This window comes from Perognathus longimembris, chromosome 15 (assembly GCF_023159225.1).
Source record: "Perognathus longimembris pacificus isolate PPM17 chromosome 15, ASM2315922v1, whole genome shotgun sequence".
In the NCBI taxonomy this organism is placed as follows: Eukaryota; Metazoa; Chordata; class Mammalia; order Rodentia; family Heteromyidae; genus Perognathus; species Perognathus longimembris.
The window spans coordinates 48,146,940-48,173,796 of NC_063175.1; the positions used below are offsets into that span (position 1 = coordinate 48,146,940).

Consider the following 26,857-nt stretch of genomic DNA (forward strand, 5'->3'; position numbering starts at 1 on the left):
CAATAAATGTTCTCTGCAGCGATGTTTTAGATTTGTTTCAGATTTGTAGATTACAGATGCTCAACGGATCCATCTGTGAAACCATTCACAAATCCACCAAACTCTGAAACGGGAATCACTTCTAGTCCCAAGCATTTTGGGGGTAAAGAACTTTCTTCCCGTCTCACCATGCAGCCCAGTCTGGGCTCAAACTCTGGGCTCAAGCCTCCCACCCCAATCTCCCAAGGGCTAAGATTACAGGGCATACCATCATGCCTTGCTGATGTCAGGTTCGTTGAGCCTTGATTTCCTCACTTGTAAGAACGACAATAGTCTCTTTGTGTTTTTAATGAAGATAAAATTGGGAAGTGCATTAAACACAGGAAAAGCTGCCTCTGCTCTGCTTCTTCTGCTACAGGGCCTCATGATTGGCTGGCTGCCTGCTGGGGACTAAGTCCTCTGGAGCAACGAGTGCAAGTCCCTCCACATAAAGCATGCTCAGCTCTCCTGTTAGTGCACACTGATTGTACACAATCGTGAGTCCACACGACATTTGCACGCATGTCTATAACCTTCTTGTACACAATCATGAGTTCACACGACATTTGCGCGCATGTCTGTCACATGCTTTCGTCAGATCTATACCCTGTGACCTTCTCTCAACCCCCCCTCCCTTTCCTTTTATCCCTGGCACTCATTTTCTTCCCCAATACATTCACTTTTATTTTCATGTCTTTCTTTTTTTCTTAATTGTAATATATTTAATTTTTAATATTAAGTAGTTGCACAAAGGTGCTTCAATTCCATAAGTCAGGTTATGAGAATGATGTATCTTGATCAATGTTACCCCTTCCGTTGTTCTCCTTCATTTCTCTCTCTCACACTTTTTTTTAGGCCAGTCCTGGGCCTTGAACTCAGGGCCTGAGCACTGTCCCTGGCTTCTTTCTGCTCAAGGCTAGCACTCTGCCACCTGAGCCACAGCGCCTCTTCTGGCTTTTTCTGTTTATGTGGTGCTGAGGAATTGAACCCAGGGCTTTGTGCATGCTAGGCAAGCACTCTACCACTAAGCCACATTCCTAGCCCCTCTCTCTCCCATTCTTTTAAAAAAATTTTTAATTTTTTTTGCCAGTCCTGGGCCTTGGACTCAGGGCCTGAGCACTGTCCCTGGCTTCTTTTTGCTCAAGGCTAGCACTCTACCACTTGAGCCACAGCGCCCCTTCTGGCCGTTTTCTATATATCTAGGTCTTCATGTATACGAGGCAAGCACTCTTGCCACTAGGCCATATTCCCAGTCCCCCCCTCCCATTCTTATCCTCAAGTTAAGCAGTTCAATTTTTACATAATGTACATTGAATGTAATCACTGTATGTCTTTCTTTCTAAAAAAAACCCTACATCCTGAATATGAGAGAAAATGGTATATTTTTCCTTTTGAGTCTGGCTTATACACGTACACACTCACACTCACACACACACACACACACACACACACACATCTCATTTTCCTTATCTGTTCATCTGTTTTATGGGTTTCTAGGCTGATTCCACAACTTGCCTAGTGGGAATACTGCTGCAGGAAACAAAAGTCCCAAATAGGAACCCTTATACACTTTTGGTGGGAAAGTAAATTAGTCCAACCATTACAGAGCTCTTAGTATAATGTTCCTCACAAAAGTAGTAGAAATTGAACTACCATATGATTTAAGTATTCTGGAGATCACACACACACACACACACACACACACACACACACACACACACATCCCTCCTCCCAGGATATACAATATACCCTAAGAAACCAAAGTCAGACTACATTAGAGGTCTCTGCACCCCATGTCTTTCAATTATTAACTATTTTTCTGGACAAATCAGATCATCCTGTCACCTGGGCCAATCAAGGAACAGCAGAGATTAGAAATCTTTTTCCTAGAAAGGAGTCAAATCTACTATTGCAACTATTCAACTCCGTTATTGTCATAGAAAGGAAGGCAGAAACAATACTAAGCCTATGAGCGTGACTGTGCTTAATAAGACTTCATTTCCTGAATCAAGTGATGGGCCAGGTTTGACCCACAGGTCATAATTCACTGACCCCTGCTGTAGAGCAAGTAACAAATCTGAGCGGCAACACTTCTGCCTCCCTAGTAACTGCCATTACAGGGATGAGCCACTTCACTCAGCCATGGCAAAATTGCTTTAAATACTAATATGACCTGAATAATCAGTATCTTCTGGTGAAACCTAAGGATTAGCAAGGAATTTCACTGAGGTCATATTAAGTAGAATATGGAAGCATAATACAATCTAAGTTTTTCTGGTTCCATAGGATCCATTTCCTATTCCTCAGTCTGAAGGACCTGGAGGGCAGATGTCTTATACACCAGTGCTGCACCAAGCAATTTTTGCTGATGATCACGAAAAGGGGAGAAGTGTTCAGCACATAGCAAGCAGGTCTAGCCATCAGCCAGGAGAGGACTGAGCTACAAATGATACATGAAATACTAACTAGGTAATTTAAGGTGTATTAAGCATCAACCTGAAGTATAAAAAAGGCTTGATGTGTGTGAATGAATCATGTAACAATCCTGATAAAATGTATTATAGATAATGAATCAGCATGTGCAAAATGTAATGACAAGAGTCACACAGAGACACACAGATATCTAACACAACGTTCATCCATGTCTACTTGAATTTTATAGACTTCTAATGACTTATCGTGAGTAAAGTAAGATCTTTTATATTACATACCTTCTGGAATGCACTGTCCAAGAACAAATTTATACCCTTTGCAGCATTTTTTCCTAAGAGACAAACAAACAAGAAGGCATTTTAAATGTGCTGTTAGATTAAAATAAATAAAATGGTTACACTTCTGTCTGTCTGTTGGTCTATCCATCTGTTTGTCAGTACTGTGCTTTGCTTATTAGTCAAGTATTCTACCACTTGAGTGACACACCCAGACCTTATTTTTTCTTCCTTCCAATACCAGGCTCTGCCATATACTATATGAAACCAACCACTTGAAATTTATATAAAGAACCATAAAAGGGACTGGCTGATGACCTCATCTACCACTTATCACAAGTCAGAGTTTCCACTGCAGCTGCAAGAAGAAAAACACCTGCATTCTCACAATACTGCAAAAAGAATAAATAAATCCAGCTCTCTAGTCCATCCTCAAGAATGAGGATAAAATAAAGACATTTCCTCAAGCTAAAAAGAGTTATAACACGAAAACTTCACTGTTCAGGAAGGAGTAAAGTGTATCATGAATGGTAAATAGCCGAGAGACCTAAAAGACTATTATTTTGCTCTTAATTTTTGCCTTTCAACTCTGTACAGTTGTCTTGCAAGGTGTATGATGCATGTAGATGCAATAAATGTGATAACTGTAGGGGAAATGGAGCTATGTTCCTATATTTTATGTGAAATAGTACAGTACAGACATTTCCCCCGAAGCTGGAAATGTTCTCTCTGCCTCTCCACATCTCCTGCTTCTGGTACGTTCCTTTCTCTCCTACACAGATCTCACATCAGCTTCCACTTCCTACACTATAGATCAGGAGCAAAGAAGTAACCAGGATTCACGAATCTCAAGAACATGACTCAAGACAGCTCCAAAAGGCTAAGTGAGGATTTTAAAATGATAACGAAGCTATCATTAAAAAATTATTTCTTTGTGACTAGAAGCAATCATACTGAAGGTTATTTCTGTCAGCATGATATTCTCTCTTGTGTGCAAGCACTGATTTTAGGTGGCTAAGTTAAATACAGCCTACGAGCTGGGGATCGCATATCACCCATAGCTGTCTGTGTGGCTAGATCATTCCCATGGTTTAGTGGACAAAATGACACATACTATTGATCAGGGAAGTAAGTCTGAAAGCAAGCTCCCACCTGAGTCAAATGGTCAGGGCTATCATCCAGGTTAAAACGTGTTGACAGATTTATGTTCCTTTTCTACCATGTTTCAATACAAAATGCAATCATCACCTTCTACGTTTGTCAATTGTTATCCTCTAACGATAGTATTGGTCAAATCACTTTCCCTGGATTGTCTCCTGGGTGAATTCTCATTTAGAATAAAGACATAAATAATCTCCTTCTAAAATATAAAACTTTTAAAATGTTATTAAGTCTTTATAAATAAGAACTTTTGAACTTTATATAAGAGAGAATTCGGAAACCAAGTTCAGTACAGCAACACCATTTCATTCCTCTCCTGCCGTCATTATGCAGCACAGCTGTGGTAGGAGGCTTACTTCAAAGCACAGATAGGGCTGGGTGCAGGTGGCTCATACCTATAATCTAGCTACTTAGGAAGATGAGATCTGAGGACCATGGTTCTGAGCCAGCGCAGCCAGGAAAGTCCATAAGACGCTTATCTCAATTAACTACCAAAAAGCCAGAAGAAGAGCTGTGGCTCAAGTGGTAGAATGCTGGCCTTGAAGAAAAAAAAAGCTCAGGGACAGTGCCAAAGCCATGAGTTCAAGCACCAGGACTGTCACACAAACAGACAAGAAAAGCACAGGAGTGGGTTTTCATAATGGAGCAAAATAGCCAAGGTTCCCTTCCTCCAATTGATACATTTCCTGTCTATCTTTGCTTTCCAAGTATTAACTTGGATCCTCTTTAGTAAATTCACGTTCAAATGAAATTATCCATCCACCCACCCGTTTACCCATCCATCCAAACACCTACCCCTTCAACTATCCATCCATCATCCATCTAGCCATCCACCCTTCCATCCATCCATGTATTCATCCAATTTTCTGATATTAAGAGCATGTAGCAATGTTCAGACCTTTCCCATTTGAAACAATTTTCAACCACATCCAACTGTGATGTAATCTTATACGCCAAGGGAAACCCATGGAGAATAAATCGATGATGATGATGATTTTAGAACAGATGTAAAGGAGCTACCTTTACTTTGTATGGAACGTAAAACTCAGTCTGGTTTCTCATGGTTTAAAAGAGTTCAAGCTCCAAACAAGCAAACAGAAAACAGACTTTAAAAGAAGTATTCATGAAAACTTTACAGTTATTACCTACTGTATTACATGCAGCCCTCCTACAGAAAACTGTAAGATGGAGAAGGGTGCACTACATGGCTTGGGAAAGACAAGCGAACTTTAAGAAAGCTTCATCGTGGGGGAGGGGGACACATGTGGTTTTGATGCTCAAATCTTGGGTCTAACACTGCATTTGAACATGTGGTTCTATTTGTTTTAATTTAAATACCGTGGCTAAGGTACAATCTCTCCTAGACACTAAAACTCAGTTTGAAGTTCACAAAATGGAGAGCATACTGGCAAGTTCTCTGAACCCAAGACATTCAACTCGGGCTCTGCCACCTTTTTGAGCATTTTAAGGATTTGAGATTGTCCACACAAAAAGCCAGAAGCATTTTTTTTTCTTCTTTGTGTGATAAGTCTCATTATGTAGCCCATGCTGGGAAGCATCACCACGCCTGGCTTTGTTACTTGCTTCTTGAAGGAACCACGTGATAATACAGTGATCTGAAATGCTTTCAAAAGGTTACAGAGCTCTAGCAGGAGGAGATCCAAGTTTGATGATGGATATGTATTATTTAAATATCCACTCAGCTCAGAATTAACTTCCCCTTTGGGTTTTTCCTCAATTACATCACTGAGCCCAGCCCTACTCCAAGGAAACTGAATTAAAATTCCCATGCACTCTCCTTCCTTCCCCAGAATTCCTGGCAAACATGTTATAATTTTGTATGTGAAACACTCACCCATCCTAAATTTACATTTCAAATAAATAATGAACGATTCCAGGGTCTCTAAATAAACCCCAATGGTGTATGTTATACTATTTCAAAGTTTACTTCGAATCTAATTTATGTATAATGAAGTTGAGTTGGCCAAGATGCAATCTTGCCATGCAAGCCAGGGCGCTCATCAGACCCAACTGCAAACACTGCTGTGCAGTTTGTATCTTTAAGAAACACAAACGAAGATGAGGGGAGCTCATGAAGGCCCTGGGGAGGCAGTGGTTCTTAATGTGCTTCAGGTGTTGTAGCTTGATTTTCCCAATGCACACACACTACTCCCAGTTCTTGGCAAAGGGAAGTGATCATTAGAAGGTTGTGACATGGATAAGGCCGTGTCTGGTACAGGCTTTTGTGATTAAGGCATTTCCCCTGCGTGATTCTGAGAATTATGACATGTAAAAAAATCGTAAGTACAAATGATGCAGCCAGGAACACACCTCCTCAGCCAGGTGTGTATAAGAGGTTTGAGGAGGAAAAGCTCAATTAGGGAAATGAAGATAACAGCGATCACATCATCAGGCTGTGTGCTGATGGTTACTGTTGAGTCTAGAAAAAAAGAATGTTTAGAAATCTGCTTAGAGAATTAGAGGACTAAAAGGGACCTTGTTAGGTCAAGCGAGTCGGTAGACAAATATTTAAACTCTCACTGCAATGGAAGGGTTGATTTTCCTAGGATCAACTTGGGGTTTCCCTTGCATAACTGCCTTCTCATCCACCTGATAGATTGCTTTTGCTAAATATAATTTTTTGTTATTATTAAGGTGTTGTACAAAGGTTTTACAATTCCATAAATCAGGCAGTGAATACAATTTTCTTGGACAATCCCCTGCTTCTTTCTTTGCTTTCCTCCAGTTAGATTTCTTTATTTTTTTTTTTGGCCAGTCCTGGGCCTTGGACTCAGGGCCTGAGCACTGTCCCTGGCTTCTTCCCGCTCAAGGCTAGCACTCTGCCACGTGAGCCACAGCGCTGCTTCTGGCCATTTTTTCTGTATATGTGGTGCTGGGGAATCGAACCTAGGGCCTCGTGTATCCGAGGCAGGCACTCTTGCCACTAGGCTATATCCCCAGCCCCAGTTAGATTTCTTTTTTAATTTTTTAGAAAATATATTGCATTGGATTGTCTTTCTTTCTTTCTTTCTTTTTTTTTTTTTTGGCAGTACTGGGGACTGAACCCTTGGGCTCATGCTTGTTAGGCAAACATGAGCTATGGCTGAGTCCATTGCTTTTCATTTATTTATTTATTTATTTATTTATTTTTGGCCAGTCCTAGGCCATGAACTCAGGGCACTGTCCCTGGCTTCTTTTTGCTCAAGGCTAGCACTCTGCCACTTGAGCCACAGCACCACTTCTGGCCATTTTCTGTATATGTGGTGCTGGGGAATCGAACCCAGGGCTTCATGTATATGAGGCAGGCACTCTTGCCACTAGGCCATATCCCCAGCCCCCTTTTCATTTATTTTTTAGGGTTTCACACTAACTTTTCTGGGGCCAGTCTCAGACCGCGATCCCCATACCTCTACCTCCCGAGTAGAACTCTGGGCACTGTGTAGTGAGAACTGCAATTCTCTCACCACCAGGCCTGTTACGAGAACTGGATTTTTAAAAAGAGTATTTTATAGATTTTGGCATCAAGCTTTGCATAGTAGATGCAGTACTGATTTGGGGTCCAGCCAATCTGGTTTACAGTTATGGCTATGACCTTTTACAAGGTAGGTAGGTGATCTCAGACTTACTCTTTAACCTTGGTGGGCTTGCCTCCTCAGGAGAAAGCATGCATAAGTAACATTTGCCTTCTAGGATCATTGCAGAGATGACAGAATAACATAAGAAGGGGCCCAGCGCAGGCTAGGCCTGAGGTCAGTATAGTGTTCTTGCTGCAGCTTTATGAACACAGTTGCTTTGTGAATTTGTCCAGTTGCTTTCACCTTACAACTCTTCTATTTCTCCTGTTGCTTACTCAAGAGCAGCCATACCTCTTCTAACACCAAACTGGGGTGAGGAGGTGGCAAGATAGAACCTTCTGTTTTTGAGATGGCAGGATAGTGATATTTCTTTTCTTTCTTTAGGTAGAGCTCAAATAATGAGAACAAGAAATAAACCAGCCAACCCTGTACTGAATAGACTGAGGAGATTGCTCTCACTTTGAAAGATGGACCATGAATGTGGCGAACAGATGGAAGAAGGGCAGTGATGTTTTGCAGAGTGGAGTAATTTCAAACCCAGGTGTCTCCAGAGGGGATTACCATGAGGGAAACCAGCCAGCCCATCCTGCAGAACCTCCACAAGGCCCCAGCTATTACAGACAGTGGAGGCCAGTGGACAGCAAGTCTGATACGGAGCTTGACTTCTAGTCTCGTTCCAACCTCAGTCAGTTCGACTGAATATCATTTGGTTACTTCTGTAAGAGGTATATACGCTTTTTGGAAAATTGCTTCCAAGATATTCAAGATTCCATAATATCAAAATAGACTACTGAGTGGAATATTTCATTGGCATAGTCCTGTACCACTCACTGTTTCCTAGTTTTATTCAATAATTTAGGACTTCATTTCCAAGCAATGCCTCCCTCCCAACAATGGCTTCGAAAGGCATACGGATGGTCGCTTCCTCACAGCTACTTAGTCCTAAAGGAAGGAGAGAGCTAAATCTGCATATTGTATGTTCCTCATTCTGACCAAGCTGCAGTGTGCGCAGAAGAGTCCATGAGGACCTCCTGCCGAGCCCATGCTTCCTCAATGGGCCAAATGTAAAGGGCTCAGAGTTTAAAAGTGGTTCTGAATTTCTTTGTCAAGTTCCTTTGAGAATGTTTCCTCTCTTCCTTTTAACCTTCCCCGCCCCCCTTGGCTGAAATCTCTATTGAGCTTTGCATAACTTCATGTGAGCTGCTAGAATTCCTCTTTACACTAGAGCTCTGAAAAGAGGAGCAAATAAAAGGATTCACCTTCTATCTAGGCATGCTTGGAAGTGCCTTTTAACCAGAAACAAAGCCCCTCCTAGTAAATGTCACAGCAGCACATTTTATACCAGGGGTGACACTGATCAAGATGTAGTGTATTCATAAATTGCTTTGTTAAATGGCAACTCCTTTGTACACTACCTAAAGATAATACTTTTTTAAGTAAACTCAAAATAAAACCAATGCTCTGCTCCTCCCACCTCCAATCTGGCTATTGGTTTATCTACATGTAAAGTTATTTCCAAGTTTTAGGGACAATGTTAACAGATCCATAATGAACCCATGTGATATGGATTTTTAGGATATTTTCTGTCACTGATGGTCAACATTAAATGAGGAAACCTGAACTGTGATTCCTAACAAATGAAACAATAACCCCTATGATCTAGCCATTTCATGTCTGGACATATACTCTAGGTAAGAGAATGCAGGGGCTCAAAGTTTTTTCTACACCGATATTCATAGTGATACTATTCACAATAGCTAAAAGGTGGGCACAACCCAAATGTCCACTGGGGAAATAATAGGTAAAAAAAAATATGGGATATGTATACACTAGGGTCCTGAGAACAGAAGGGAATAAAATGATTCACTCTTTTCTTTTTTTCTTGACAGTCCTGGGGCATGAACTCAGGGCTTCAGCACTGTCTCTGGCTTCTTTTTTGCTCAAGGCTAGCACTCTGCCATTTGAGCCACAGCACCACTTCTGGCTTTTTCTCTATATGTGGTGCTGAGGAATTGAACGCAGGGTTTCATGTATACGAGGCAAGCACTTTTACCACTAGGTCATATTCCCAGCCCCTAAAATGGTTCACTTTCCATCTAGACATTTAAACAGAAAATGGTAATGCATACCATAATATGGATCAGCCTTAACGACAAAATACTAATCAAATTAAGCCAGACACAAAAAGACAAACATCGTAGGATTCCACTAACAGGAGGAACTTAGAGCTGTCTAGTTCATAAGTTCATCGACAGAGAGAACAGAATGTCAGTTGCTATTCTACAGGGAGAGGGTAGTGAAGATTGATTGTGTGTGGGTGTGCACTTGGGCTGGCTTTGAACAGTAATCATCAGATCTCAGCTTTCTGCGTAGCTAGGATTATGCTGGGAAATCAAGACAATGAGTGATAAGCTTGCATCCAATGAATACTTACATATTCAAAAGGTAGAACATCAGTGGGTTATAGATTCCCCTGCTGCGTCCCTTGCCCAGAGCCCGTCTCAAGGACACTGTGTGGGCTGTAGGTCTTGGAGATGAGGGTGCCAGCAGCCCTCAGTGAGACAGTCATCAAGCCTGGCTTCATGTGATAGGCGCTCAGTCCTCCCTGAGAGTAAGCACAGGGACCTGTGTCTCCATGTTCTACTGCACAACAAAGATTTTCTCAGCTAGCAGGAAAGGAGAACCACTGAGGCCACTGAGCCATTCTTTTCTCTGTTCATTATGGTGTCCACCTCAATGATGAAATGATTCTATTAAAAGATGACCTGGGACCTCCCAGGAGACATCAGTGCCGGCTTCCACGACACAACTGAGAACACACGTCATCACTTTCAACTGGTTTCTGCCACCCTCGGATCTCCCATTCTTATTACTGTGCCCCAGTAAAGAAGGGTTAAGAGCCATCACCAGTGGAAGGACACCAGAGCCCAGAGGGATTGGGAGATGAGAGCCTTGGATGCATTTACTTCCTCTTTGTAACTATATCCATACCGTATCTGTTAGCTTGCTCTTGACCCATTTCACTTCCTTCGTAGCTACACAAGAGGGTTTCCACCCCCATCAACCATCACTATTCTGTACTCTGTCATCACTGTGCCAATCAGGATTCCCTAGACCAACCGGGGAGGAAGTGCCATTCATCAATGTTGCTTTGGACCAGGTTACTGGGAGTTGGGAGATAGGAAACAGTCAAGAAAGTACTTTAGGAAATTATAGTATCATTTACTAGGAACTTTATACTTTCCTTCTTTGCTTCAAACTAGCATTTTGACAGAGGCCTGCTTTACAGACTGTTTTAGTGGGAACATTTTTCTCATTTGTGAGACATGGTTAGACTGCTGACCTCTGCTGACATGTTTTCCTACAGAGCTGGCAAGTTTTGGAAGCACTGCTGGCTGAGACTCTCACTCTGTGGATCATCGTCAAGGGGCCGTTGAGGCAAAGCAATGCTGTTCTCCGTGGGCAGAGTCCTTGGAAGACATGATCCAAAGTCCCGGAGATCTATTTATTCTGATTTTATCCTTAAGCAAATACGCATTCTAGGAAGCCAGGAATCATTAGAACCGTCAGAGCTTTCATCAAGCAAATCACATCATCAAGCACTGTGTCACACACGATAAGCTGATTGGTACCGTGGGTACCAGCCATACTTTCCTAACCGCTTCCCCACTGACCCTTCGCGGTCTCATTCTCCACTCTGGATTTCCCCTAGAGTTTCACCATTGCTTCCTAACTCCACTCTTCCTTAAAAGGGGGTGGAGTGGGGTGAGGTGGAGCCCTTGTCCTGTATTACCTTTTGTACATGTGTGGTTCTGGGGCTGGAACTCAGAACTTGCAAATGCTTGACTTCCGAGCATTTGAGCTACCTCTCATCATCTTGCTTTGCAGTCTGTTCCTTTTCCTAGGTTGGCATCAGGCCTGCATCCCGAGTAGCGGGGATCACAAAGGTGTACCACTATGCCTGGCTTCTGCTGTACAATTTCAAATCTCATTTTTTAATTTTTTTTTTTGCCCAGGACTCCTAAACTCTAATCCTCTAGGCATCTCAAGAACCTTCATTTCACTTGCTTATATTTTCTAAATTTTCCCTACGTATTGTTTTTGTAATGAGGAAATGTTAACTTTAAAATTTAATATAAGTCAATTTCACTGCCAAGTCAAAAGAAAAGAACAGCTTCTCTAGATGGAGCCAGAAATCTAAAGCAAATTCCCCATCTACTTTAAAATATGATCTTCTATTTTCTGTTTCCTAAACTCCCCCCAAATTACCACCCCCTCCTCCTGCCCAACAGCCACGTTCTCAAGTCAGTCCTGTAGCAGAGACAGCTGTCGCTCTGTATTTTACTTTCCTATTTTTTTTTTCTACAGAAGGCCAAATTACAGCTGGGCACATAACCATGCAGAATGAAAGCAGCATTCTCCAGTCTCTCATCCAACCAGATACAGTCTGTGAAGTAGTCTGGCCAATAGGATGTGAGACGTCGTGAGATTTGCAGCTGTTTGGTGGTGCCCTGTTCGTGGGGGGACACATGTGTTCTCTCTTCCTCTCCCATTCCATGAGGGGTCAGTAACTGTGCTGGTGATACTCTAAGTTGGCCATGTGAGGTCAACACCTGGCTGATGGGTGAATCCATGACAAAGGAAACAGCCCACAATACGGCTCAGTCACCATGACAGCCAAAGACATCTGACAGCATTGTGTAAGTGAGGGGGGAAAAAAAGTCCATCCTATTTAAGCTATTATTTTTGGTTTCATTTATTGGAACCTAACACACATGCAAAGCCAAAATGACAGGAGGAATTGGATCCAGGGAGAAAGGCTACTGAAATGCAAGGTTAGTAAGCCAAAGAGACTACAACCTTTATTCTGTTCCAGTAACAACTGTTCATTGAAGCCCTTGAACCTTTCACAAAACGCTGATCCTGGAAATGTAAATGTCTGGAACCTTCCATGTGAATTACTTAAATCCGAAGGATGTTCTGCCTCAACAGGGCTATAACCTCTCACTTTAGCACTGGGTGTTTTCAGATGTTCATTGGCACTCAGCTCTTGACAATGCAAGTGAGGCATTTCCAGAGATCTCAGTACAGGAGTGTGCCACTATAGTTTGCTCATTCAGCATTCTGTCCCCAGTTCCCTCCGTTGGGAATTAACCGAGGAAGTCTGACAGTCTCATGTGTAATAACTTTTTAAATGGCAGAAAGGGTAGATCAGATATCGTCTCTCATAGGTTATGTAATCATTCCACCATACCTAGAGTGCCTCAGTGAAATACTACAGTTTAAGTCACTAGATGGAGAAATTCATGAAACACCAAAAGTAAGATTTCTACTTACAAACCATTCACAGACGAGAGCAGGAATCTTCTATTTTAAATTCTGGATTGCACAGTGACCCAATATCACAGTAAGCATTTTCATTCAGATTACTTAAAACCAGAAGCACTGAATGTGACTTCATTTAACAACACCTGATTAAGAATGTACTATATACATGGTATGCATTTCGATGTGCTGTTTGGTCCTCATAACTCTTTCTTACTGCTGGGAAGACAGAAGCCCCCGACACTTAAATAATGTACAGATTAGTAGTTGAGGTGCAACATGAATCTAGGCTGTTGGGGTCCTATCCCACCTCTTTCCTAAGTGGATGGGACAGAAGATAAGATGACAAAGAGTAGCAACTTATTCTCCATCACACACAGTGTGGGTGACGTATACATGAATAGCTAGGCATGACACAAGACGGTATTGAAAATATCATAGCAGATAGTCGATGCGTTCTCTGGCACAGAGACACAGAAATATGGAGTGTGATGGAATTGCTCCTGACTCAGACACACCAGGCTACATACAGGGGTCATCTTATGTAGGGACACAGAAGGGAGTGTGGATAACTCACTGACTACCCATCCCAATACCAATTTGGCCCCAAGACAGTTTCTCAGCTGCACAATCTCTTTTTCCTTCTGGAAAATGATTTCTTATTTCCTTGGCACAGGAAGGTAGTCTTTAAGGTATGTTTTATAAGCCTGAATTTATGCATAGGTTTCTTAAAAGATGATAAAACCTTTTTAAAGAGCCTAAAAAAATAAAAAGTCATAATATATGTTCCTTGTCAATGGTAGACCCACTTTTCAACCAATTTGCATTCATTGGTAGCTGATGTATAATTTAATCAGAAGGGTGGGGCCTCCCAATCACTATAGTTGAGTCTATTGTGGAGTTTATGCTATTTGCTTTCTTCTTCTGCTTTTGCAATATTAAGAGATGATGGTACTTAGTCTTTCCTCTGACAATGATAGTCTTGGCCCTGTGATGAAAGGAAGCTTTCAGGAGAGTATTGTACAGGTTATGGGAGGACATGCTCAGCCCCCTTCTGTTGACCAATCACTTAGACCCGTGTCCATAGGAGCACATTTATTGGGTGTATCTTCACCGAATTGTGGTTGGGTACAGCCCTTCTCTTGGGAAGAACCTATCCCAGACACCATTTATAACAACATAAGTTTTCTCTCTTCTTCCTCTTTTTTTCCCCTTGTGTTTTATCTTTTCTGGCCGCATGTGGGCTCTTGTTCTTCCTTCCTCCTTTTCTGCATTACAGAGTAGAGAAGGAATTAGAGATTGGCAGGGACAGTGGACTGACTCAAGCCGTGCCAGGCACATGGTGTAACCTCAGTAATAGTTCTTGTAGGAAAGAATGATGCAGAGATCACTTTTTACCATTTTTCAGCCTCATGGGACTGAAAATATTCAAGTTTATCTGAAGTTAAATACCATCCATGCTGCTGTTTATGATGAAGAACCAAGAGTTACAGGCAGCCCAGGAACACTGTCCAGAGAGCCAGTAGGTTCCACTGGACTCAAAATGGAGGGGCGGATTGGCAACGTCACCACTCTATATGAGCTGTTTTTGTTTTTTCTTTCTCTTCATATTCTAGGCAAGGGGGGGCAGGGAGGACAAAGCAGAAGGGGACATGCTTTCTGACATGTAACTAATAAAACTACGCAAGCATTGTTTGTCTCTAAGAACGGCAGCGATATGCAATACCTGTGGTGCCACTTCATCACTGGGGAGATTCTGGTTCTTGAGGACCTGGATGAAATACTTCTACACATGCTGATGCGAATGGAGGCGTAGACAAGAGGATCCTCCCAAGGGTGCCTCCATTCCCTAGGGACTTCCTTCGGGACCAGAGGAGCTTGGGGAGGTCTAGGTAAGCATGAAGAAGGCATACATCGTGGAGCCTATATTTGTATTTGTTTATTGTTAATGCATTTTATTGTTATTGTCAAGGGGATCTACAGAGGATTAGAGTTAGATAAGTCAGCTAAAGAGTATTTTTTAACATCATCCCTTCCCTCGCTCGCTCCCAGTTTTCTCCTTCTATCCCCACTTACAAGCTGTACATTTCATCTTTAACATAGTGATTAGTGAGCACCACTGCTGCATTTGTTCACCCTTTGTCCATTTCTTTTCTTTTCTTTTCCTTTTTTTTTTGCGGGTCTTGGGGCTTGAACTCTGGGCCTGGCTGCTATCTCTGAGCTTCCTTTGCTCAAGGATAGCACCCCCTCACTTGAACTACAGTGCCATTTCCAGCTTTTTTTTTTTTTTTGGAGTAATTTATTGGAGATAAGTTTCACAGACTTTCCTATCCAGGCTGGCTTCAAACTGAGATCCTCAGATCTCAGCCTCCAGAGTAGCCAGGATTACAGGTGAGAGCCACTGGCTTGTTCCTCCATTTCTGTGCCCCACCCCCTAACCTTCCCAAAGACGAATAAAAAAATAAACACAACAAAAGGAAATGCAAACAAGAAACCACTTTTTTTGGTGGCCTAGTTCTACAAGGTAGGGTTTAGTCCCTCAGCACTGGCCACACAGATTCTAAAGATGCTCCACCAATGCTGGCTGGAAACTGGTCCTACTTGGCCATTAGTTTAATGGGCTTCCCACTATGCAGCTGGACCCCCCAAAGTACGGTGTCTTCCCACAGATCCTGGCAGACCCTGGAAGTGGCATTTCCCATCTTGGAGCTCAGCTATGGGAAGCCGCTGTTAGGCAACTCCACACCACCCTTTTTGTAGTTCCACTGCGGTGGAACAAGGGCTTTAGATGAAGACACTTAAGTGTGTCACTTCTATTTGACCTGTTGACTTTTTCCACGGACTCGTGTTTGATTCTGGTTGGTTATGGTCTCCTGGGTGTTTTGATGTCTTCAGTATGTGTAAGACGAAGAGGCAACCAGTTTTATCCAACAAACTGTCCGCAAGTCACCGTCCCACCTTCCTGATGAGACAGCTTAGCCTAGACCCACTGACTCAACTCAAGGTCAGACGGGGAGGACCTTTCTCTGGAAGAGTTGTGGTGGTAGAAAAATCAAAGGAGCACCAGCAGCCGCCATCATCTGTGCTCCGTGCACTCCTGACCCCTCACCATCACGAACTTCAGTAAAAGAAATCAAGAAGTTGCAGGCAACTGCATCCTTTAGACCTTCATGCCCCTCTTCCAAATACTATGCCGCTACTCCTGTCAGACCCCTCTTCCTTGACACAGGAAATAGAGAAGGGCTCCATGAACAGAAGCTGAATCACAAGGCAAGAGGCTCTCACCTCGCCTGAGTTTCACAGAACCATCTGACCACTGACAAGGAAGGTTCTATGATTCACTTTTTTTTTTTTTCAGGTCAAGAAATAGAGTCCCAGTCGTTTTAAGAGTCTTTCCTGAGATTATACAAGGAAGGATGGCTGGACTCAGGAGGTCAAGCTCTCAGAAGCACAGTGTCTGGCTCAGAATGGCAGTTCAGTACCACGCTCTGAATGAAAAGAGATATAAGGGTGGGTGTCCTCGCACCTGCGTTATTAAGTTGATCCACTCTGAACTGGGAGGTGGCCATGACAGGCAGCTGATCCTTTGCTGGGAAGTCCCGCCCCTCTGGAGACAATACCTCCTGCCACCCCACAACTGTAGACGAGGACCTCTCAGGTCTTCACCTGATGCGATGTAGCATGGCCAGGGCTCTCCTGCTTGGTCCCATCGCCTCCTCTGGGAAGCCTTCCCTGAATTCCCAGCCCAAAGGGAGGGCTTTCTACTTCCTGTGAACAACCACGTTCTCACTATCTATGGTAGTCTCAGGATGTTTCTGAGAATAAAGTCAATGGTTCAGTCCTGGATGCAGGCTACAAATAGCTGAGATTTGTCTTGGTCAGGGATGAGGACGCTTGTGAATGCAGAAAGAAAGACCCATGCCGAGGCCCAATCACATCACAATGGAATCAGAATTTGTGAGAGGGAAGCAGGAATCAGCATTTAAAACATAAAGCTGGGCACCTTTAATCCTAGCCATTTAGGAGGCTGAGATCTGAGGATCATAATTCGAAGCCAGCCTGGGCAGGAAAGTCCATGAGATTCTTTTTTTTTTTTTTTTTTTGGCCAGTCCTGGGGCTTGGACTCAGGGCCTGAGCACTGTCCCTGGCTTCTTCTTGCTCAAGGCTAGCACTCTGCCACTTGAGCCACAGCGCCACTTCTGGCCATTTTCTGTATATGTGGCGCTGGGGAATCAAACCTAGGGCCTCATGTATACGAAGCAAGCACTCTTGCCACTAGGCCATATCCCCAGCCCCATCCATGAGATTCTTATCTGGAACCATCTAACATAAAGCCAGAAGTGGAGCTGGGGCTCAAGTGGTAGAGTGCTAGCGAAACAATAAAAGCTCAGGGATAGCACCCAGGCCCTGAGTTCAAGCCACAGGACTGGCACATAAACACACACACACACACACACACACACACACACACCCCAACATCAAGAGGCATGGCTATAATACCTTGGAGTTTGAAGATGGAGTTTTACCACCTAGCTAATGCTGGAGGTCAAGGCCAAAGCCTGGGGCTACAGGAAGCACCCTGCCCTGCAACCCCTACCATCAGCTGGTGCTCCTCAAACGTGCTGAACAACTGCGTCCTGGCTTTAGCAGCGCAACAGTCTTCTGGCAGGGTGGGGCTCCATAAACTGCTCTTTGTGTAAGGTGAAGATCTGATATGTGTCGTCCTCTGATTTGGCAGCCCAAGCGCATGATATTCCAAAGAAAATAATCTCTTCAGTCCAGTTAGCATCCCCAGGGAGAAACAGGCTGTGTTTGTTGGTGATTATCTCCTGCTTCCAATTACAGAGCCATCAGTCAGATTCCTCTGTGCGCCTCACAGGCCCCTGCCTTGTAAATGGCACACTTTCAATTATTTATCTAAACAAAGGTGAGCCAGAGGCCAGCTCCAAACCCTTGCCCAGTGCCCTGGAGCTTAGCTCCCAGCCTTGCAGTTCTCAAGCTTACATGATTTGGCTTTGTGGATCCAATTTCCTCAAAAAAAAAAAAAAAAAGAAAAAGAAAAAAAAGGCGCCTTAGGGACAAAGCCATAAATCCCATGTTGGAAAGGGAAAGCTCGCCAGAGAGGAGCTATAAGAACATTGGCTGGTCAGCTGGCCGCCGGTTTGGTTGCTAGGTAACGGAACTCAAACAGTCCTAACTCACTGGCAGGGAGGAAGAATCACTAAACCCTTGCAGGTCTGCACTGGTCCCCTTCCATCAGGGGACACTTAACATTCTACACCATGATGGATGGATGAGGAATCTATTTGCTAGGGATGGGGACTTGTGAATGAAGTGAGAGGAAGGCTGTGTCATACCAGCTAGGCCCCAGTTTCTTTTTATATTTGCTTCTTTTGGCTTTTAAAGTATTTTATCATCGTTAAGTCGTTATATAAAGGTGTTGCCACTGGACAAAGCAGTTTGTGAACACAATGCATCTTATCCCAATAGTGTTCTGATGTGCTTCTCCTCTCTGTAGGATGGGTTTGTGCCCGTCCTTTTAAAGGATCTGCTGGTGAAGAGAGAATGGAGTTATCAAGTATTAAGGCCAGTAGTGGTACTTGAAAAACAATCTGGGGACATACCAGCTAGAGGACAGGGGATTCGGGTGTAATGCCAGAAAAGGCAGCAATGGCAGCTATTATTTATCATGTGTATATCATGCTCTCAAATCAGTCCGCCAACACTTCAACCTTCAGGACCGTGGAAGGCATTAGCCTCTCGTTTGGAGAAGTTAAGCCACTTTTCAAGGTCACACAATCAGTAAGTGGCAGGGCTAGAATCTGTGCCTGGATCTGCCTGGCTCGAATCTGCCAGGATTCCTAATTATTACATTATCCGGGCCTTCTTGTCCTAGGACAGACATCTGAACATGCTCCTGGCAGTCGCCTTTCTTCATCTCTGCTGCCAACTATCTTACTTCTGCCCTTAACATTTCTCACCCTTAACCTCTGCAAGGCCTCTTAATTCATTTTCCTTCCTCCAATCTTGTTCCCCATTGCATGAAGTGCAAATATTTTTAAGTATCTCTTTTATTACCCCATGTAACACAATCTCTTGGCTTCCACTGTCCACAAGTCAAATCCAATTTCTTCGCAAAGCACGAATGGCCACACTCCACTCTTCGAGCTGTTCTCTCCATCATTTCTCACTGTTGATCCAGTCACATCAAAGGTCTCAATCTTCCTGAGAGGGCCTCATCTCTACTCTATCTGTGGGTAAGGATGCCACCCAGAAGTAAAACATTCCCTCTCTCCCAATTCAGCTCTTCTTTGATGACCTATGCCATAGTTGCCTTTCCCTCAGACCAGGAGCTTCTAGAAGGCAAGAGTCTCTGTTTTGTTCATCTTTGTAACTCCCTTGGGATGTGGCAGAAGACACAGGCTAAATATCCCTACATGGCCAACTCATGAGCTGACTATACAAAATCTCAAAGCCGGAAAAATTCATCAAAGATCACTGAGTTTTTGATTGCGCAGTGTAATCAATCTCAACAATTCTTATGTTATAGATTTACCAATTTTATGTATCTCTGGAACAACTCTAAGACACAAGGCTTAAAAAAAGTTATTCTAGCTATACACATGTTTTCTTGATATTGTAATTTAGATTTATTCCACTCCAAGATATTTTTCCCCAGTAAAAGCCATTACTGATAGTCAAAGATGAACCAAGAATATCTATTTTTTTTCTTAGCTCAATGACAACAATTTTTTTAACTACTTTGAGGATTGTGGCTGATTATTACTGTCTCAACCTCTTTAAATAAAGTACTTTTGGGGCTGGGGATATGGCCTAGTGGCAAGAGTGCTTGCCCCGATATATGAGGCCCTGGGTTCAATTCCCCAGCACACATATATAGAAAATGGCCAGAAGTGGCGCTGTGACTCAAGTGGCAGAGTGCTAGCCTTGAGCAAAAAGAAGCCAGGGACAGTGCTCAGGCCCTGAGTCCAAGCCCCAGGACTGGCAAAAAACAAACAAACAAACAAACAAACAAACAAACAAATAAATAAATAAATAAAATAAAGTACTTTTGCCTGGATTAAGTTGACCAGCAAATTAAATAAACGTTTCCCTACCCCACCCCCCTCCACCAGCAGACTCCATAGCAAATCTTGAAGGCAACTCAACAGAGGTTTTGGATGTACTTTGCTTACCCAAGGGAAATGGACCCTAGATAACCTCTACTCACACTTCTGCATTCACCTTCGTTTCTTTTCTTCCTTTGGTGCCTTGTCTGGCACCTGTAAGCTAGGCAGGCAATGGTCTTCTCTCCTCACTCCCCCCCACCCGCCCCTTAAATTCTCCTTGAACTTCTACAGAATATACTCTCAGTGCCACTTGGACCCTGTCAAGGTTATACGTGGCAAGGTCACTGCATGGGGATGTGAAAACTTTGACCACCCTCCTTGCTGCAGCACAAATGAATCATAAGGTTCTGAGTGATGGATTTGCCTCTCTGGGCCATTTTCTCATCACAGAATGAGAGAGTTGGATTCTTTGGTTAGATGGCCACTATGCTTTCTTCCAGCACTCAATCTCTACTAAAATGTCAGATATCTTGATGCTTGAAAGCTCCCCAGAGAGATGGAAGAAGTGGGAAAGTATACAACTCTGGGCCACATTCAAAGTATTAAAAGTTTAAAGCAATGATTTGGCTGTTATGTATGGCTCCCCTTTCCAAAGGTCCACATGATGACATCTTCCAACTAAACATAAAACCAAGAGGTGGTCCAGCAGGATAAGAGAGGCCACTGTGGCTCGATGCCACGGGCTATATTAACTGTGCTAAGGAAAGTCCATGATCATACATTTTGGTTGTTATAATGGTGTATAACAGAACATCACACACAAGAAAAATTACTCAAACGTGCCTTTTAGCCATAATCAATCAACCGTTTTGAACTCAAGACATATGACTTTAGAGTAGCCACTATACATCTCCCAAAAGGTGAAAAATAGATCTTCAAATGTGAGCTGGCAAGAGAAGGGGAGAAGTGAACAATCAATACTTACTGAGTTACTAGATTTCACAAATCTTCAAAAATAATTAATAAAGTCCCGTTAAAATGAGAACAAAAGAGTCACTCAGTATAAAAGACAAATACATGTGCAATGTAGGTTGCAGAGAACTTCTACCATTGAACCCTTTACTTAAGGCTTATTTTCCTGGATGCTGAGCTCTAAAAGGGAGGTCTGATGAATTAGTTCTTAAAAAGGTTTAAATATGTGGTTACTGTATATGATTTTGGTACACTAGACATTGTACATATGCCTACCTGATCTAGGGAAGGGAAAGAAAGATGAGGGTGTAAGATATCACAAGAAATGTATTCACTGCCTTATTATGTAACTGTACACCCGTTGCACAACAGCTTGTCAATAAAATTTAATTAAAAAAAGAAAATAAATAAGTAAAAATTTTATTAAAGGTTTAAAGAGCTGGACTCTGGTGGCGCATGCCTGTAATCCTAGTTACTCAGGATGCTGAGATCTGAGCCAGTCCAGGAAGAAAAGTCCATGAGACTCTTAGCTCCAATTAATCACCCTGAAACTGGAAGCGGAGCTGTGGCTCAAAGTGGTAGAGCCTTGAACACAAAAGCTCAGGGATAGAGCCCAAGTCCTGAGTTCAAGCTCCATGACTGATTTTTTAAATGATGTTCATACAATAACAGCAAGAATTTACTAGTGCGATGTGTGCCAGTTCAAATCCCAAATCCACACAGGGGTCATGCTAGAATTAGGAAAATTCAAGGAGGGGGTCATTACGTAGGGACTAGAGTATAAACACATGGGCAGAAGTAGGGAAACACTGAGGGCAAGCGAGGAACGTGGGGCTGATTGCGCAGCAGGTATCCTCTGCCTTGCAAACTCCACGTCTACCCAGGAACCTCAAACGTGAACTTATTTTGGAATCAGGTCTATGCAGATGTGAATAAGGAACGAGAGGAGATCATTCTAGATTGGAAATCGGACCTAAGTCTGATGACAGCGTCATTGTGAGAAGACCGAAAAGGACACGGACACAAAGAAGGTGGGCAGGAAAAGATGGAGGCTGAGGCTGGGTGAGACATTTACAAAGTCAGTGAATACCAAGGATTTCTACAGCCAGAAACAGCTGGGAGTCAGGAACAAGGGCTGTTTCTTCCTCCAGGCTCCAGAAGGAACCAACCCTCATGGCATCCGGGTCTCAGATTTCTAAACGCCCCAACTGTTGGAAAAATGAGTTTCTAATGTGGGACACCCAGCTTGTGGTTATTCGTCATGACCGCCCAAGGAACCCAAAGCACAACTTCACTTCCTGAAGAGACAGTGGAGACAGATCATCTGAGCTCGGCAGGAGAAAGCTGGAGCAAAGACCTTCAGGGGTAGAGCGAGTATGTGGCAAACTTGTAAGAAGGGAGCTATGGGAAAGGAGTCTTACTGGCAGGTGCCAGGGGCAACCTCCCCAGGTCGGTGGGCAGGAAGTTAAAAAATGGAAAGTGTGCATATCTGGCAGTATAATAATTGAGCCAGAAAATACTAGTCTAAATCTTTGCTGAATGTATCTATTACTCTCTCCAGAGATAAACTATGTTAAGGATAGAGTCCACTTCTTTCCCCATACCAACGTCACTTTTACTCTCTCCTTCTGTAGCTGAGGTCTCTTAATTCAAATCCTCTCTTCCACCCCTCTGCTCTGTCTTTGGACTCCACATCTAGTCTTCATCGTGGCATTCACTGGAACTGCTGGTTCCTACATCTGCATCCTCAGTCTAACCTCTCCCTCCAATCCGAATCCTAGTTTCCAGTGACCCCAGGAAATCATGACCAAACTGTGTGAAGTCAAAATATTGACCGGCAACCATATTTCAAAGAGGTTGCACAAACAGTGTTTTCAGAATTAGTCTTCTCATTTTTCCACTCTTCAGGAACCTACCCCTGTCCGTTGGTCTAAGGTCCTCAAAAGCATTTGGTACATAACAGGACAGACACATATGCTTCTTGTTGGCTACCCATGGCCCATCTGTCTGTCTTCATATTTATGTATAGCCCTTGAATGATGAGATAAATACCCAAATGGCCCTTGGCAGAAACAAGGTTCCCTTCCCCCACTATCGACCATCTGAGATTAAATCCTTTAGTTGGATAAGTTTTTCCAGATGTAAAGCCCTGTCAGTTTCCATGTGCTTCTTCTCCATCGTTTCTCTCCATTTCTACAGCGATCCCTGACAGTGTGCAGCCCACATGCACTTTCAAAGGAGCTCTAAAGGGGTAGTCACATTTCCAAGCCCAGCTCTTCAGACACAGCAAAGTCAGTAGCATCTTCTCTTGGTTCTATTTCTCCCATGGTCCCTCTGCTTTGTGTCAGATCCATAACCCTCTCCCTAGTATCTAAGGATCTTCTTCATCTGACTTTTTCTACTTTTCTTACCTGTTTCCCAACATGGGTCAGGCTGCTCTGCTGTCCCATGTCCACCCCATCTTGATGACAGAAGATGCCAGGACATGACATAAACTCAACGGAACTGAAAACATGCCCAACATCTTATAATCTATGCATTCTTTCCTTTGTGATTGGCAGTGAGCATAATACCTTACCTCTTTCTAAAATCTCTGTTTTCAACATGAATTTGCATGCACTATGTGATAGTCATTGGTGTTTCTCTGGTACAAAAAAAATATTAAGGACTAGATGAGTGAGAACAAGGGTGTTGAAATCAGATGACTGAGATAAAATTTCAATTCATCTATCCACTATGTGTGGGAATTTAGATCCTCTTCAGTGCATCTGTTTTCTCATCTGTGAAATGGGAATGTGGCACATGACTTTCAGGTTTATTGTGAAAGAAGAAAGAATTGATGTGAAATGCTGAGCTCGGCCTAAGTCAGACCCTTAACCATGTGAATAATAAACAGAAGGGTCATGTAACTTGCACTTCAGACTAGCAAGTGAGCGGGATTGTTTTTTAACCACACGTGACCCACATACAAGCAGGGTTCCATCATATAGCCCCTGCTGTCATTTTCCTGGTTTTCTTGAGGCCCACATGTTTTGCTCAATTATGTTGGGCTTGTGAACGAGCCGAGATAAGCTTCTATATCACAGGTTTTTCTAAACAAACCAACCTGGAATCTTTGCCTCTGTGGTTCCCAAACTGTCCTATGTCTTCAACATACAGATCTTTGATGCCAGTAGAGTGGCTATCACACCTTCCGTGTTTATCAACATGATTAGCTGGCTCTTGGGCATTGCTCAACCGCCAAAGGGTAACTGAACCTTATCTCTATAAAGATGTGAATAAGAATGAAAAATGGAAACAAGTGATTTATCATTGTTGTTGTTATTTTTAACATACCATGTGAAAATCTGCCTTTTTCTTTTGTCTTCTTCCCCATGGTTTTACCCCTTATATCACTGTCACTGATTTTCGTACCCTGCATATTGTATATATGTGTATTGAAACTAGGGAAGGGAAGGGGAATATCAAAATGGAGATACAAAGGATAAAAGACAAACCAATGCAACAGCAATACTTACAAAAGTATATGCTGTAAATCAACTGTACAGCTAATGGAGGGGGGAGGGAAATGGAGAGGTGGGGGAAAAATGAGGGAGGAGGTAACAAGTTGGTTAAAAAATGTACACACTGCGTTACGTATGAAACTGTAACCCTTCTGTACATCACTTTGAAAATAAAGAAATAAATTAAAAAAAAATTCAATGCTTAGACCCAGTAGCTGTAATGGATAGCTACTGGATCCATGTTTTTTTTTAAAGATAAACATCTACACATCCACTCTAAACATTAACATGTAAAGCAAAATCTGGGCAATTATGTTTTCATTTTCATGGTGCATTCACAGATGCTTGACATCTAGTAATAAAATGCTAAGGTTTTTATTTTGAATGTAATTAATACCAGGGGAAGGGGAGGAAAAACAACAAAGCATTTGGTCTTTAACCAGGACTCCTCGTGGGCACACATTGAAGCAATGAGATTTTGGACCCACTTTGAATCTAGCACATTTCTGAAGTTCATAGAGGCACACCGCATGAAAGAAAAGAGGAACTTTGCTTGCCTGTGGAAATGAGCCATTTTCATACAGGAGGGAATTAGAAAACAATTATTTCACATTTCTCATGTGCTCTGCACTAACGTTCCTGAAATCCAGATGGCTTTGACACTCTGAGAGGTATTTTTAGATAGAGCTGATTGATGGAATGTCATTACTAATGAGCTGGGTGAGAAAAGGAGTAATTGTGGAAGTGGCCCTGACATATTTTCAAAGTGATGGAGAGAGAGAGAGAGAGAGAGAGAGAGAGAGAGAGAGAGAGAGAGAGAGAGAGAGAGAGAGAGAGAGAGAGAGAGCTGAAAGGGAAAGCTAGGAGCTGAAGTGGCTGTCCATTTGGACAAGGATGCTGGGCTGTGAGAAGAATGAAGTTATCCAAGAACCCGGTGAACCCAAAAACAAGGCCACAGTGGTGCTGGGAGTTGAAATACTGAAATATGAGGCCTCAGCACAGCAGAAACAAATACTTCTGACATGGAGAAATCCAGCCAGGCTAGGGAACATCCTTTCAGACGGAGAAAGGCAAACGTACTCTGGAATTTGTTCTTTCCCATAACCTATTCTTACCATCCTGTGGATGGAGGACAATGTTGAGACCCTTGGCCATTCTGGCTGGGTGCAGGAGTTCTGAAAGAGGGTGACACAGCCATTAGGATTTTGTTAAATTTGTTATTCAGAATCCTGTCTCATCTGCCATTACCGCTGCGGCAGTTTTTTGAATCTGAGGCCATAATCCACTGTGAGGTAAGCCACTGGTCTTAGGAAATGCAATTTTTTTTTAAAGTTGCTGCTTTATGTTTCATGATCACTGAAGTTCTACATTTACAAAGGTAGTTCCTTAATATCAGTGTATATTAGTTGTACCAAGGAGTTTCAGTGGGATATTCACTTGTCTTCACTCCTTTTACCTTCCTACTATGATTCCAGCCACCAAGTAAACCCCACTTTATACTTGTATCTTCTTATTGTTTTAGGTCTAGATTCTGCACGCGAAGTGAAATAAGCCAGACTGAGAAAAACAAATAGTAGCACATATTCTTTCTCAAGCTCAGAATAAATTAGTTCACTGTATCTTAATCCAAAATAGATGATCATGTCATGGGAGGTAGTCAAACAAAGACAAATAGAATCAGCTAGTTAAGAGGGTCTTAAAATGCTTTCACCTAGGGAGCTGGACTCGCTTCAAATCCCTCTTCCAACTGTCATCAGCATTTCTGCCTATCTAGAGTGTTCATGACTCCTTGTTTTAAAGAAATTCTGAAAAAAAAAATCAGTGTTGCTGGGTGTCTGTGGCTCGTGTCTGTACCCCTGTCTACTCAGGAGGGTGAGATCTGAGGATCATGGCTTGAAGCCATCTGGGGCAGAAAATCCCAATTCACCAGCAAGAAGCTAGAGGTGGAGGTGAGGCTCAAGTAGAAGAGTGATAGTCTAGAACAAAGAAGCCCTGTGCACCGCAGTTCAGAGACCTTCCCTCCCCTATGGAAGGACCCCCATCTTGAAGGGATGTACTCACGGCTAGGCCAAACCAATCAAATTTGCTCAGGAGTTCTGACACAAACGATGTCATCTTTTATTCTGGGCTCTGGGTGCCCCACTGAGTATTGAAGAAAGCCATTTAAGGGATTGGTGTAAGTTACATAATAATCACAGGAAGACGATGAGAAGAGGTTGAATAGATCAGACAGACACACAAAATCCATGAGGAGACAGAACAAGTGTTTAAGGAGACATAGAAAATGACATTAGCTCTAGATTCTTGCTCACCCAGTGCTCATGTGTATTGGATTTTGTACCCTTCTAACTAGCCTCTTCATCACCTGAAGTGGGATACGGTGGTTTCCACTGCAGCAACCACAAGACCACACAACAGCAGCTACTGGAATCCAGTTCTGCCCTCGTGAGCATCTTTACATGTCCAGGAAACAAGAGAGCTGAGTCCTTCAGCCCACAAAGGTGTGTGTGAGGGGGTGCCTTCCT

General features: G+C 42.9%; 1 protein-coding gene across 1 annotated transcript in view; it reads right to left on the reverse strand.

Annotated features, from left to right (window-relative positions):
- Ccbe1 (collagen and calcium binding EGF domains 1) overlaps positions 1–26,857 on the reverse strand; it is a 166,651-nt gene that overhangs the window by 21,962 nt on the left and 117,832 nt on the right. The window contains exon 3 of the mRNA XM_048363579.1: positions 2,730–2,782. Coding sequence (XP_048219536.1) covers positions 2,730–2,782 — 53 coding nt within the window. The remainder of the gene's footprint in view (positions 1–2,729; positions 2,783–26,857) is intronic.